The following is a 15,426-nucleotide window of genomic DNA, read 5'->3' as shown; positions in this document are numbered from 1 at the left end:
TTAAATATTTTAAATTAATTTTAAAATTTCTTTTATAAAACAATATATACCTATTGATTTTAAAAAAGTTAAAATTTAATTATTCTAGTTTTATTGGGTAAAACTTTATTTATCTAATTTGTGTCTGAATAATTATATAAATAAAAGTTAATTAGGGCTTTTTGCAAAATTAGCGATGGGAGAAGAATTATTTGCGAATTTAAAATTGGAGAAAAATTATTTGTGAATTTGGGATTGGACTGCTAGATGGCAGCCGAAAAGAGAGTCTGACGTCTATTTAACAAGCACCAGAGTCTGAGGTCATTTAGAATTTTTTTTATTTTTTTTTTTTAAATGGACTGGCGCCAGACCATTATTTTTTTTTATTTTTTTTATAATATTATTATATAATTTAAAAATTACTGATATTATTTAATAATATTATTGTATTAATTTATTAAAATAATAAAAAAATAATCATTAAATAAATATATATAATATTATTGAATTATTTTTATATATCTAATTACAACCGAATTATTTTTATATATGTAATTGCCATACATTATTAATTTATAATTATAAAATTATATATTACAGTAATTTTTTATTTAAAAATTAATAATAAAATTTATTAAATATTAATATATTAAAATTATAAAAAATATTTATTATTATAAAAATATCTAATATTATCTAATTACAACCGAATGTGCTTAGATCGCTAGTACGGAAGTGTCAGGACTCCTCTTTATATTAGGCGACCATTTAATTCTTCCGGCACGCATGTGGGCAGAGCTGCGAATTGACTGGACTTGCTGTTCTTCTTTAAATCACATCATCGGGCTGGACTTCTCGTGTTGGATCCAGACTCGCAGGCAGTCTGATCTGCCCCGTGTCTGTTTGGGTCAGGACATAAGATACTGGACTGGCTAAATGAAGTGGATTTATGAGACCTTAGACCTATTTCACTTTTTTGGGTTTAACTTCCCTACAGTGAGAAAAATCCGGCGGTTATCAAATTATATAATAATATATTTCATAACTCTCTAAAGTACGAGGATATTAATATTATTCTGTGATTATATACGACTGCATAATAGCAGTCTAATAAAAATAAATTTAATTTTTGTAATTTTAAATATTTATACACTCGTGTTTTAATTAATTAATATAATTATAATATTTTAATAAATAAAAAATAATAAAATAATAATAATGCTGCCACTTAGAGTGGCGCTAGACCATTCTTAAAAGAAAAAAAAAATGGCCTGGCATCATTCTAAGTGGCGCCAGGCCATTCTTAAAAAAAAAATGACCGGCTCTGACGCCTGTCAAATAGGCGCCACACTCTCTATAAATAATTTTTCAATAACCCTAAATCTATAAATAATTCCTCACACCCCTAATTTTGCAAAACGCCCGTTAATTGGATAAAAAATGAATAATTATATAAATAAAAGTTATTATTTATAGCAAATTTTTATTTTTTAATTAGAATAATTACACTAATATATCTATTACCTAATTAATTAAATTATTCTTATATTTTATAAATTACATTAAAATATCACTATAATTTATTTTTATTAACTATGAAGAAAACCATTCAATTTAGCAATGACTCGTCCTCTTAAAATTTTCTAATTTCATAATTATTCTTCTATCCACCACTCTTTTTTCTCAAAGACCTCTCTCTCCCTCAGTCCATTGGCATCTTTTTTTTTTTTTTTTTTCAAAATTTACACAATTCAACAGTTAAGGCATAGGTTTATAAAACTCATCACAATGAATAGAAAGTTTATAGCAAGTCCTATCAATCCCAATAAAAAATTGGAATACAACCACGAAAACTTCAAATAATTTAAAAGAGATGTCAAAGTTAATACTCCACAAAAAAAAATTAATTATATTTTCAAGTTTCTACATCATTTTATTCAGATTTTAAATTAATATTTAACAAAGAGATCTTTTGCTATTGTATCTTCAGTAGCTCAAGAGTAGCTAGTCAGTTAACAAATAGTAAATCAGAGGAAAACATCAAATTATACATTTATTTTAGATTGAGTTGTTTGAATTGCAATTTGTTGCCTTTAGCTTCCTGATATTTACAATACCTGTTGTAAAATTGGATTGGGTTCCTGATGATATTCATGAAATACTCTCGTAGCTTGTTCAGTGTTTGATTTTAGTGCTAGATAAAATTTCCTGTTGGGCAAAGCAAATTCTTAAACGAAAAAAGCATGTTTCATAAAGTAGAAATTTTTTTTCCGAGCTGCTTGAGGAGAGAAAGAGGGAAGAGAGAGTGAATGAGAGGTGCTTGAGGAAGAAGAATAGTGTTGAAGGGTATTTTTAGAATTAAAAAAATTTAACACTTCAACAAACAGCTAAACTGATGCTTGTTCTTTATAATTAAAGAAAATAAATTATATAAATATTTTAATATAATTTATAAAATATAGAGATACTTTAATTAGTTACGTCAGAGTTAGTTAGGTCATACTGTAAGCTTGAATAATTTATCCCTTTTTAATTTCTATTGGTTGAAGCCGGCGACGAAGAGTAATATCCAAAATGAAAATTACGAAAACAAGACTCCAAATCCCAAGTCAAACCAATTTTCTCTCTGAGAAGAAAAGAGATTGAAGTTTCACATTCACTTTCAATGGAGAAATTGGAAACGGAGATGGAGTCTATGGGTCTGCAATCGAGTGACGACGACCTCGACCAAGCGGAGGATTTGTGCAGGGAGAACGACGTTCCGTTTCAAGAGAAGGTGGATACCGCCGATAGTTGGAGAGAGACTAACAAGGTAGTTCCCGCCGTAGTGGTGCTGCGTGTTACTGCCTGTCGTTCCTTCGACACCGAACTTCCTTCCTCTGGCTCCGCCACTGGCTTCGTCGTCGATAAGCAACGTGGCATCATCCTCACCAGTCGCCATGTCGTTAGTTTTCTTTATGGGTTTTTGAGCTCAATTGAAACAATTTAAGTTGTTTCTTGGTGTTTAAGATTAGGCTTTTAAAACAACGGTTTCGGATTTTGTGGAAGTTAATGAGCATGTTTCCTATAAAAAAACTATTACTTTCGGTGATGAAAATCATTGCTTCCCCTCCTCCCTCGTCCTAAGCTAAGGGATGTCAGTCTCATTTGAATATGCTTACCAAAGAAGTAAATGCAACTGTATTCAAACGAGGCTACCATCCCTTGCTTAGCTTAGGGCGAGGAAGGAGGGAAAAGAATGATTTTCATCACAATAATAGATAGTTTTTTTAAATCATGCGCAGTAACTTTCGCAAAATCTGAACATGTTGTTTCAAAAGCCGAATCTTAAGAATTATGTTTACACGGAGGTCGAAACGGCTTAAGTTGTTTCAGTTAGCTCAAATACCCAAAAAACCGTGTTTCTATTTTGTTTTTTTTTCCAGCGACCATACAATTCTATCGATACATGTATGTTTGTGTTTATATGAAATTATTAGCAGATCTGGTGCTTTTTTGTTTTTATGTATATGCCTTTCATGCTTGCTAGAAAATTGTGGGCTGTATTGCTTATTTGGTTTTATGTATATGAAATTATTGTTAGATCCCTTATATCTATACATATATATGATCTAAGGTGGGTGGGAATCTCAAATTAGTTTAATCCTTAATGCCTTTCCTTTTACAGAATACAGTTTTTAGTCTAATCTTTCTTTCTTTGGCGTAGAAGGCTAGTCTTGCTTATTCTGTCCACTTCTTCCCTTGAATCCCATATACAAATATAATTACCTAGCCAAGAGGATTATGATGTTTAGATTGAGTTTTAAAGTCTGCAAGGCTCTCTGAAGTTTGAACTGTTTCTTTAGGCACTTGGAGTTTACCACCTCCAACATCTGCACCACAAAGTTATTTTGAAGAGGTTTAAGACAAAAATTGTTGCATGAAATAATGAAAATGTTAAGAATTTTGTGTTTTATCTGAAAATTTGGTTTTAGTTGCTTGTTGCCCTGTTTATGTCTCAGACACTGTAGGTGTGGAAGCTTAGCAAACAATATTTTTCATTCTCATGTTTGATGCGTATCTGTAAAATTTCTCCTGGATATAGTCTTACTATGTTCTGTCCATGATTTGCTGCCGAAATGATGCAGGAGCAGCAAACAGCAATAGAATCTGTTAGTTTCAGGTCTTTTATCTCATATTACCGGAAAATTCAGATTAGAATCTGGTGCTCGCTTCTTGGTGTTTGATTATGGTACGTAATGTTATCAAACAACCCTTATTATCAGTTCACACAAATTCATTCTGGTCGTTAACTTACTGTATTCCTCTGGTCTTTCTGTTTACGCCTTCTAGTTGACAAATTGAGAGTTCCCGCTTTCAGTAATTTGTTTTCCTTCCAATCTTAACCTGGTCACTTACACCAGATCGTGTGTTTATGATAAGATCTCTGGAGTCATGGAATTATGCAACTGTTCTTGCTAGCATTGATTATATTTCTCCCTTTGCCAACGACATTGGGCTAAGTGGATCCCTCAACAATGCTTACATTGAACATTTGGAGTTTGTTAGTCTCTTTTGAACTCTTATTGAGGTTCCTGGAGTTCGGAAGCTCCTACATTACACTTGATACAAGCCACTATGTCTGTGATGTAGTATAGTAATTGCTTGGTTTATCAACCAACACTCAACCCAAAAATTGTTTCATGTAAAGGATCTTGGGTTTATATGTGAACGCTCAATTTTCTTGCTCGCTGCTGATTTGTCTCTGACATTGATCCATTTTATGTGGTAGGCGTGGATTGTGGTTGTGGAAGCCTATGTATCAATATTTTTCACTCCAAAAGTTTTGATGCTCATCTGTAGAGTTTCTCCTGGAATTAAACTTACTAGTTCTGTTCATCCAAAGTGCGTAGGTGATACAGGAGCACAAACAGCAACAGAATAGGTTCAACTTCAGGTCCTGTATAGAGATTATTCATGTAACTTGAAAATTCAGGTAGAATGCAGGGCTCTCTTCCTGGTGTTTATATCTGGTTCTTAAACATTCTTTATGATCTGATCATGATTCAGGTATAGTCATTCATTTCATTCATTTCTCTAGCCTTGCTGTCTAGGCCTTCTGGTTAACCAAGTGAGGGTTCCCACGCTCTAACCTCAGTATTTTATTTTTTTCTCCAACCTAACCTGCTCATAATTCCAACACTATATCCTCTACTGTGCTTGGGATGACATATGATCTTTGAAGTGGCAGAATTATGCAACTCTTCTTGCTAGCATTGTTTATACTCCTCCTTTCCCCAATAATGTTTGGTTAAATGGATCCTCTTAACAATGCTTACAATGAACATTTGGAGTTTGTTAGTCTCTTTGAACTCTTTTGAAGTTCCTGGAGTTCAGAAGCTCCTACACTGCACTCGATACGAGCCACTTCTTTGGTGACCTATAGATTGCTCCCTCTCTATTTTCCTCTCAAGATTTTCTTTGCTGGTCATCAGGTAAGTGGTAGAGGAAGGCCCTTTTTGTTGTTCTTTGGATAATTCGGTCCTGGCTTTATTTATGTAATTCCAAATAACGATCTATAGATTATTATAATTATCTGTTTTGTCATTAGTGATTTTGGACAATTCATGAGTTGAAAGGTAGGACAAGTTGCCAGTCCTGTGCAACTCTAATCACCCTGCTTTGTTTTATTGCCTTTGATTGATGATTCTGAATCATTTTTTCTTCTTTTTCTCTATAACATGCTACAGTTTCCTTATTCTGGTTAGGGGCCAAAGTACATGAATAAGTACAAACTCTGTTTTACTAATTTTATTTGATTGCATTTTAATCCATTTCGTAACTATTTCAGGCTGTTGTTAGTTGAAACCTAGGGTCTATGAAATTCATGTAAACTTCATTTAGCTTTATTTAGTTTCTTATGCAATTGCAGGAACCGTGGCTTGAACGCAAGATCTCTACTGGCATCCTATACCCCCTACCACCTGCAGTAGGCATAAAAGTCTTTCTTTTGCTAATTTACTTTTTAACGCTTTTTGTCACCATATGCAGGTAACTGTTAAGTGAAAGCTAAGTGCTTTATCTGCTGGCCTATTGTATGAAGCTTAAGGATCAAGACTTGATGTTCTCAATTCAGCACTGAATGAATGTTATCACTCTGCTGTGGATCATTTTCTTTTAGGTGGTAACCAATTGGGACTGGTTACAATTGAGTTCAGTTATGTGTTTCTTTTTGCCCTGAAGATTTTGATAATTCATCAGTAGTTTCTTATTCATTACTTTTCCAGTATTATGAGGAATTTTGTTTTCAAAGAACTGTGATGTGATGCCTTGGTTCAAGAAATTTAATATAGGACCATCTTTTAAACTGTTCCTTTGTGGTAATAAACTCTATGCCTATGATATTGATTCTTGATCATCTTTATTGTTTCCTATTTTCAAGCCTCTCTATGGTGTCCTGTCATTTTATTGGAGAGGAGATTCAAGGTATGTGAGAAGTGTGCTAACTTTGATTGGTTGATGAAATGTATTTATGCTCAATCCCCTTTGTTGTCGAGCGCAGGTTATCTTATCATTAACTGAAAGCTGAGAGTTGTTAGTGCAACGGATAGAGGCTTGACGGTTGAATCTTCACATCAGCTTCTCAATGAATATATTCATTTTGCTGCAGGGATTTACTTCTTAGGCAGGTATGAGGCCCTTCGGGGTGTTATTGTAATTCAGGTAGAGAATGTGCTTGGCGTCCCAATTCCGAAGGCAAACTCGGCCCATTAGACGCACAACCTGATCGTAGTCGGGATCCAACTATTCAAGCTGGAAAAGGATGGTTTAGCCTCTGCTGCTGGTGACTACCGGCATATTACAGAGGTTGCAACATCTCTAAATTGTGGGTTTTCCTTATTTAGCTGTGCCCAAGAACTACTTATGATGTTAAATGGTAGGCATGAATTCACAGTAATGACAATTTTGATGGTATTTGATATTCTGGTTCTTTTGGGTAGAGTTTTCAAGCCAAGTTTGTGGTGTATTTTTATAATTGTATGCAAATATACTTCATAACTTCATTATATCAAGGCAGTGGCACCAAAATACAACAACTGGGAAAGCCCAATGAGAGGACGTGAAATCCAGCCAAGGGGACAAGGTAAATTAAGCAGACTTAAGACACCTACTATGCAACTTGATTTTGTAGAGTATGATGTTGGATTATTGTTATTCTTGTGAGTAAATTAATCAAGCAACTTACTGAACATATACTCAGCTGTTATGGATGGTGAAGTCCAGACGGTATTACAGCAAGTATTTCAGTGGGAGTCGTCGTTGTTGTTGTTTCTCAATTCAATCATATACACATTTTTAAATTCATGAATATAAATTTTAGATTCGTAAATTTCACTTTTAAATTTATGAATTCAACTGTAAATTTGCGTAACATTAATAAAAATGTAACACATGTTTTGATAAATATAAAAATTTTGCACTACTGCTAAGTACACATTAATTATGTATCTACTTCTCACGATACATTTGGAAATGTATGAGATTAATAAAATAAGATGGTATATTAAATTAATGTATATTTTAATTTAAAATCAATAATAACTAAATAAAATTAACTATTATCCTATAATATCTCTAACCCAATGCCAAACTTACCCTCAATGAACATATTCGCTTGGCAACAAGGCTAGAAAGACTACTGTGGTAGAAGTGGACTGAACATTGTCCAAGTTTGGTCCGAATTGAAATATTTTAATTTAATGGTTTAAGACGACGGAGATCAAAGTTGATTTAGACTTGAATTTAGTTTAATTAAATTTAGTATTTTTTACTTTTTTAAAGAATTTAAATTTACATTAGGTTTGATATAAAATTAATTTTTTCAATTAAATCCTTAATCCGTATGGAAGAGGGAAGCTTTAAAAATGTGAAACAGAAACGGAATCCACGCGCTTGTATTAAATTTCAGTCCATAGAAAGTTTCGAATCCGGAACTGTTTCTGTATCACAGCAAACACAGCGTACTGGAAAAGCGAGCCAAAAAGCCACACCCAATATTTCTTAACACAAACATCTCTCTCTCTCTAACTCAAAACTTCCCTTTCGTATCCTATAAGTCTCTCTCTTCATTTGATTACTTAATAATTGCTTAATCTTCCAAAATTGGTTAGTCTCATGACTTCTTCAGTTTCATCGAACCAAGGCGACTCATTCTTCATCGCCGCGCACATACTCCTATGGTGAGTCATCACTTGCTTTATTTCATTTCCTTATTGTTAGTTTTTGCTGTTGCATTTTATTGAAGAAATTTGCTTTTTTCTTATCTTAAAATATGCATAAAATTTGTCAATTTTAAGTGTTTGTAGTGAGCTCAGTTTCAATTGAGTTTGAAATGCACTCTTGTGGGTTTTGTTTGTATGCAATTATATAATCCTTGTTTGCATATCGTGTCTTTGATTCATGATATAACTGCTTGAATTGAATATAGCTTTGTATAGATATGGTTAAGTGTGAAGTACCATTTCCGTGGTTAATTTATAAATACAGATAGGTGCCTAGGAAATTTTGCTCCCCTGGGGAGGGGGTGGTGGTTTGGTTATATTGTCATATTATTGGAATTTAGGGTTGTTAACCAATTAGGTGAAAATTAGTTGGTTTTTCTTTTGGATGTGTCAATTGTAATTTGTAACAGAATTAAGAATGTAACTATTGCTTTATGTAGTTTAGTGGCTTGCTAAGTTTATGTGATTGTTTTGGGTTCATTTTGCTATTGTTTTATGTTCAGGCGGATACTTAAAACAATTTTGTGACTTTAGTTTGGTTTTTGTTAAGAGCATTTGGAAATTGGAAACTTTATCTGGTGGAGTAGGTAAATTAAATGTGGATCTTTTCTTTTCTTTTTTGAGAAGTGATATAAATAAACTTCATAAAGATAGTCATTGTTTTAGTGAGTTTGGATATGTGTGCCATTTGCATGCGGTACATAAAGTTGCAGCCTTCAAAAAGGAAAAGAATTAACCAGTTATTGTGTCTTGTTCACTTTTGTTTGGGGTTTTCAGTTTCTGTATTTGAGTTGCATGTGGTGGATTTTCCATGGAAACAGAGTTTGGAGTTGAGGGTAATGATGAACGGAAGTATGAAGAAGCTGGGTTTCGGAAAATTTACTCTTCTCTGTCTTCAACCAAGCAGCTCACTGATCCCGTTGTATACAAGCTTGTGCGGGTAATTCTGAAATATCTATGGTTTTGGTAATTGTTTTGTTTATTATCATTTTGATTAGGTGGGGAAGGCCATTTTAGTTTGTTTTTGGGCAAAAAGTTGAATGAGATTGTCCAGGATAGCAGTTTCGGTGCATGCAGTAGCTTAGAACATGGAATTAGAAATAATATTTATATATTACCATCAGTCAAGATTGTGGAAGGAAAGCAGTGAACAAATTTTTATTTTTGTGATTAATAATTTTACTTGGGTAAAATGATAAGAATGTCTTTAACCCTCCAGCATTTTTATTATTTAGAATTTGTTGCAATTTTCAGTAAAGGCTTTGGACTGTTGTTTGGTATTTGAAGAAAGGCGAACTGTGTTTTGGGAGTATCTTATGTCTGATTAGATTCTAACTCAGGAGCTTCTTGATTGACTAAAAATCAATAAAATTTAATATGTCATTATGATTGTTGTTATTGATAGCATTACTATGTTGGAAAGTTTTTTCATGTGAGGAAGCAGTGGCTGCACTAACCTTTCTTATCTTGAAGCAAATAGAAGAAAATTCTAATAGATGGTTTTATGCTTATCTTAAACTTATGCTTATCATATGTTTCTCTTCTCAAACCTTATATTTTCCTCACTTGAATCTTATGCTGCCCAGTAACTATTAAACTTATGCTTAGTATTAATAGAAGTTTTGATGTGATGATATCCTATTCCTATCAAATGCACAGGTGGAAGGAGATGGGAGGTTAGTGCCTGCAACAGATGATGAAGTTATGGAGGTTAAGGGTCTGCTCATAGATGAAAAGAACAAAATGCGTATTGTTACAGACACTGGGCAGCCTATGGGGTGCATTTCCAATGAAGTATCTTCCTCTGGCATGCTGCTCCAGTTGGAAAGCTCAGAAGGTTTTTTCCCTCTTTGGCTTGCTTGTCTTTAACTATTAGTAATTTTTATAACTGGTAGAGTAATGTAAAGGTGAATTGTATTTTGTTCTTGTGTTTTCTTATTTGGGGGAATGGTTACTAAATTTTTGCATGTGATAATTTCCAGTGTTTTTCAAATGCTTGTTTGTTATAAATTATCTTAGAATATTTGGTATACTGTGATTTCTTTTTAGCTGTGCTGGTAACCTTAGCAGTTTGGCTCAGTTTCTCCTCAATTCTTTTGTTTTGTAAATGTTTTTCATTTGAACTTCTTGTTTTATTCCACATCTGAAGGGAAACTCAACTCCTTTCTTTTATTGAATTTCTTCTTATTTGGCTTGCTCATTTCATTTAAATATGGTATGCTTCCAGTTCATTCCTTGTCAGTATCTAAACAATCAGAGGTTGTTTTCTTGGTTTAGAATGGATTTTTTTTTTGTTCATATGGTCTTTTCTTTCCCTTGATATCTGACTGAGCAACATATGCCAGGTTTGTCACAATCTGAAAACACTGAAGTTGATCCAGAAAAATTACATGCACGGCTTGAGGTATTGTCCATCTTTTTCATAGTAAATTTATTCATTTGTATCTCATGCTCTTTGAATTGCTATTTCTTCTTACCAACAACATAGTGTTGTATAATACTGAATCCATTTTACTCAATTACCTTGGAATTGATTGAAGTGCATTACAATACATTGTAACGTGAACTTCAGATTTTGACTTGTAATTCAATTTCCCTCTTTTTGGTCTTTAGGAACTCATTCATTACTGCTCTAGGATTTTTTTTTCTCTTTTTATTTTTATTCATGCAAAAATTGAGCGACCTATGTGAAATTTTACATAACATTGTAGCCCTTTTGCCTTATCAGTTGTTGGCTTACTTGCATTTCTTATGTTTATTCTTTTTGTGCAAGGAACCTATGGTATTTCATTTAATATCACCACTCATAAGTACATGGATTATTGCAGTTTTTACATATTATCCTATCTACAAGTGTTAAGACTTTAAAGAAGGGAGAGTGCTTATTTTTAAATTTGCAAAAAATTATCTTCTCATGTGAGGTTGCTGACCTAGATCATTGTGATAATACAATGAACAATACAAACTTGTAGGTGCAAAGAGCTACTTAAATGTTGAAATTCATGGTCTTATAGATGGAAGAGAATTTCTATGCGATTTAGGAATGAATATAATATTGAACAAGTGATGTACTTGTGTGTCAAATGTCTGGTTTGTTTTATGTATAACCAGCAGTTATTTTTCCAATGTCGTCTTAATGGTTTTGAGTTGAATATATATTACGTTTCTTCTCCTATTTGTTTGTCTGATTGATGTTTCCCCTTTTTGGCTGTTTTCTGCTTGTATGTTTTCATATAGTTTACGAAGCATTATTTAATTTGTCCAAGTATTGATTGAACGACTGATTGTCTTGGATCCATCATGGGCTTTAAAATCTCTTGTAGTACATTGAGGAGATGTTGCAAAGGGTGAAAGAGGAAGAGAGGCTCCGGTTATCATGTGGATCTGCTGATTATTCTTCTGCATATGTCATTATAGACAGCCAGTGTTCTGATCAGCATGATAAATTGCCTGCTATTGATGAGAAGCTCCAATGTGAAATTCCCTTGCAGGAGACTGTCCCTTCCTTGGCACCAAGTTTGATTGAAAGCCATTTGCATCAATCAGGGAGCATTGACAAGTGTTTAAATAGTCCAAAAAAACCGACAGAAGGTGGAGCTTTGACATCTACCGGTGTTGCTACTTCAAAACCTGATTTTTCCAAGTTAAAGGAGGAAATATGCTTAGACAATTTGTCAATTAAAGAACTACATGAAACTTTTAAAGCAACATTTGGGCGAGAAACTACTGTCAAGGACAAGCAGTGGCTTAAGAGAAGAATCACCATGGGACTAACTAATTCTTGTGATGTTTCAGCAACAACTTTCATAATTAAAGATAACAAATTAGTTAAGAAAGGCAAAGAAGACTGTTGTGATAATGGAGATGGCGCCTTTGCCAATGATCCTCCAACGGGGGCAACAATAAATGGCAGTCAGCAAGAGGCACCAATTACCCATGGTGGCCAAGTGGAAGATCAAGTTGTTTCTGACAAAAGAAGTCGTAGTGTAGGTGATAATTCTGGAAGTGAAGATCATCACGCAGAACATAGAGCTGTCAAACGAGTTCGGAAGCCTACAAAGCGGTACATTGAAGAACTTTCAGAAGTAGAATCCAAAGAGTCCAGTGGAAAATCAAATAGTAAACTAAAATGTTCTGGGCTTGGACAGATGTCCTCAAAATCTCACATTGGATCTGTTGGAAATATCTCTTCAGATGGGAGAACTGTTGTGACAAGGACAGATTCCCTTGGAGGATCTGGGATTCAGATTCCATGTGTTTCTCGAGTTCGAAGAAGCCGTCCACGGAAAAATTTCATGGCTCTTCTGGTGCGTTAATATCTCTTCTTTACATGTGTGGCGAGCTAGATTTTGAGCTGATATTTTGCCTTTTGTGTATGAATCTTATTGGTTTTGCAAAATCGTTGTTCATTGTCTTGCATCCCTGCTAGAACTACTTGGGCACATGTTATCTGGAAATCTTTGTGTATTGTGTGGAGGTGGAGTCTCTCTTCTTTCCCTTTACTCATTGCATAACATAACTATGTTTGCAGGAGTTCAATCCAAGTAGCATGAGCGTGACAGCTGCACAGTTAAAGAAGGCACTCAATGCACATAATATTCTACTAGATAATGATGAGAGTGAGAAAGATCGATCTCCCCCTGCCAAGGTGCATGACATTTTTATTTTATTTAATATGATAGTTCCCCTTGTCCGTGGTTCTTTTCTCTCTATCTCTTGCCCTACTTCTCTGCCTTTACTTTTCTATTATTTGAGTTGCATGTGTTAATCCCACATCACCCCTTATAGGGTCTTAGACACTCCTCCCCTTAGCTAGATTTTAGGGCCCTTAAATATTTCACGCTAGTTCTGGGCGTGAGGGGTGTGTTGAATCCCACATCGGGTTTGGCATAGCGGTAATGGGACAGCGGTAGTGTGCCTCCTGTAAGGGCCTTAGGCACTCTCCCTTGAGTTAGCCTTGAGGTGAGTTAGACCTGATCCAAACTTAACAGCTTGCTTTATCCTTGTGTATATAATGGAAACTATTATAGTATATCTTTGTAATAACATCAAATTGATCTGCAGTCTAGTTTCTCATGACATTATCTCCTTAAATTAGTGGAGTTTAATATCCTTTTGGCAAAAGATTGATGTTCCCTGGTTGGGTGGTTAAAGCTGGATCAATGTTTTTTACTTGTCTATGTTCCTTCGTCTGATGTTTCTTGGGGCAATTATATAGCATGCATGCGGTGGAGATTTCCAACCATGTACACTATGCAAATTGCTTCAATTGTTAAGATGGGCAATTAAGAAAAATGTCTTTAAACTTGGCACAACATAAGCGAGGAGTAGATGTCTTTGGTGATAAATATATGTGTTGATTGGGTTAACCATGTTCCGTGAATCTTTTACTCACCTTAGTTTTGCTAATGGAGAGATGCCTTGCATTTCCTTTCAGTAAGATTTAAAGGCTAGCAGAGGGGTGTGGACAGTCACCCTGAGGAAAACATTTAGGCTTTCAAAATCGAAGTAAATGAGTACTATACCAAGTGTAAACTATTAATATGTTTCTCTTGGCATTGGAGTGCTATTTCTGAGCTTATGACAGCCAATTGCAGAATTGCTTGTTGATTAATGTGCTTTTTTGTTCCAGATATTCACATTCTCTGTCTGCGTTACATAATGATTTGCCCTTTTGTGGGGGTTAATGCCTCGACTCGTATATTCACAAACTGATGCATTCCTGATTGGAATACATTCTTTGTTGCCCAGTTTGTAGGTGTAACAGACAAAGATATACAGATCTCAGCAATAGATGCAGTTGGGGGCCATCATAAGGTGCTGAAACTAGTGGATTCAACTGGGGCTTCAGATGATAATGTAGTCACGGTGCCTACATCCAAAGGTGGAATTAGAAGGAAGCATCATCGAGCTTGGACACTCTCTGAGGTTATGAAGCTAGTTGAGGGTGTATCTAGGTATGGGGCTGGAAGGTGGTCTGAGATCAAGCGACTTGCATTTGCATCCTATTCGTATCGCACCTCTGTTGATCTGAAGGTATGTTTGTATGGTATTTCATAAAGAGATGCACATCAATGTAAGGAATTAGCTACCGTCGCAACTATTTCTTGTGTTAGATATGAAATAGATTTTTGGCTGATAACGAATTTAACTTTCAGGATAAATGGAGGAATCTGCTGAAAGCTAGCTTTTCACAGATACCTTCGGATAAAGGGGTAAGCAACCGCATCTGTAGTAGTTATTGCTTAATTATTTAATTGTTTACATATATTTGAGATTCACGGTGTCGTTGATGCTTTTTTTTTTTTTTATTTTATTTTTGGGGTTAATGTAGATAAATTGCCGAAAAAATGCAGCTTCAGTTCCAATTCCTGAACCAATTTTATTGAGAGTTAGAGAGCTTGCTGCGATGCAGTGTCAGGTTCCACCAAGTCTAAACTCAAGCAAGGGGGGTGGAAGTGGAAGTAGTGCAGATAGTGTACATGAAAAACAATCAGGGTACTTGTAACATTGTGAACCAGTAGACTTCAGTTGTATAAATTGCAAATAAACGCACATCAGTGTGTCCCCATTTTGATGATTCTCCTCTAGCTGTTGCCTTTTATGGGGTTTACAGTTGATAGTCGAATATCAAGACTAACTAGAATTAAGGATCACTTAGAATGCCTTGTTTTCCCAGAAAGAGAATCCGAGGTTCATGAACTATGAAAAGGGATTAGCTTCTCATCACCATTGCCAATCCGAAATATATGTTTTTTTTTTCTAAATATTAAGTTATTTCTGTTGAAATAATTTTTTATGTTAAAAAAAATAATTTGTTCAATATTCGCTTTTGAAAAATGATAAGTGGATTTCAAAACAATGGGATTTAATCCACCCCCTATTTCAAAAAAAAAAAAAAAATATGACTGAATATGATAACCTAAAGTATATGATATTGAGTTTGCTAATTTCAACTACTTGTAATTTTAAATTTAAGCAAAAATGTTATGATCTGAAGTCTTACATGCTTAATTAAAATTATTGTAAAGCAACTGATATTTAACAAAAACTAAATTGTAAATATATTTATCATTAGAATAATTAGAAGAATTTTTAACTATCTTTAATTGCTAAATTATATTATCTCTTTGTTTTACTGTAGTATTATAAAAATCTATTTTAATCATATTATAATAAAATTTAG

General features: G+C 34.1%; 2 protein-coding genes across 4 annotated transcripts; both read left to right on the top strand.

Moving 5' to 3' along the window:
• Positions 1-2,465: 2,465 nt before the first annotated feature.
• LOC110613756 (protease Do-like 7) lies at positions 2,466-7,210 on the top strand. Its single transcript, XM_021755049.2, has 2 exons — positions 2,466-2,908; positions 5,891-7,210. Exons 1-2 carry the CDS (start codon positions 2,645-2,647, stop codon positions 6,011-6,013), a joined length of 387 nt encoding a protein of 128 aa, XP_021610741.1. The 5' UTR covers positions 2,466-2,644; the 3' UTR covers positions 6,014-7,210.
• Positions 7,211-7,979: 769 nt separating this feature from the next.
• Positions 7,980-14,969, top strand: LOC110613543. Of its 3 annotated transcripts, none has more exons than XM_021754733.2 (9): positions 7,980-8,198; positions 9,018-9,180; positions 9,900-10,077; positions 10,586-10,644; positions 11,564-12,547; positions 12,772-12,888; positions 13,992-14,276; positions 14,399-14,455; positions 14,597-14,820. In XM_021754733.2, exons 2-9 carry the CDS (start codon positions 9,052-9,054, stop codon positions 14,627-14,629), a joined length of 1,842 nt encoding a protein of 613 aa, XP_021610425.1. In that variant the 5' UTR covers positions 7,980-8,198; positions 9,018-9,051; the 3' UTR covers positions 14,630-14,820. The 3 variants fall into 3 exon arrangements, with proteins under 3 accessions (XP_021610425.1, XP_021610424.1, XP_021610426.1); XM_021754732.2 differs by having other exon boundaries at positions 7,981-8,198; positions 14,575-14,969; XM_021754734.2 differs by having other exon boundaries at positions 7,982-8,198; positions 9,062-9,180; positions 14,575-14,969.
• Positions 14,970-15,426: the final 457 nt, after the last annotated feature.

Source organism: Manihot esculenta, chromosome 4 (genome assembly GCF_001659605.2).
Source record: "Manihot esculenta cultivar AM560-2 chromosome 4, M.esculenta_v8, whole genome shotgun sequence".
Taxonomy (NCBI): domain Eukaryota; kingdom Viridiplantae; phylum Streptophyta; class Magnoliopsida; order Malpighiales; family Euphorbiaceae; genus Manihot; species Manihot esculenta.
This window is presented reverse-complemented; position numbering and strand designations above follow the sequence as displayed.

What these genes read in the sequence shown, in the direction of transcription:
- LOC110613543 (XM_021754732.2), top strand. Translation starts at nt 9,052, where the DNA reads ATGGAAACAGAGTTTGGAGTTGAGGGTAATGATGAACGGAAGTATGAA. An exon ending in CCAGTTGGAAAGCTCAGAAG is followed by an intron (nt 10,078 to 10,585) that starts GTTTTTTCCCTC and finishes AACATATGCCAG; the next exon opens with GTTTGTCACAATCTGAAAAC. An exon ending in ATCGATCTCCCCCTGCCAAG is followed by an intron (nt 12,889 to 13,991) that starts GTGCATGACATT and finishes TTTGTTGCCCAG; the next exon opens with TTTGTAGGTGTAACAGACAA.
- LOC110613756 (XM_021755049.2), top strand. Translation starts at nt 2,645, where the DNA reads ATGGAGAAATTGGAAACGGAGATGGAGTCTATGGGTCTGCAATCGAGT. An exon ending in AGCAACGTGGCATCATCCTC is followed by an intron (nt 2,909 to 5,890) that starts ACCAGTCGCCAT and finishes ATGCAATTGCAG; the next exon opens with GAACCGTGGCTTGAACGCAA.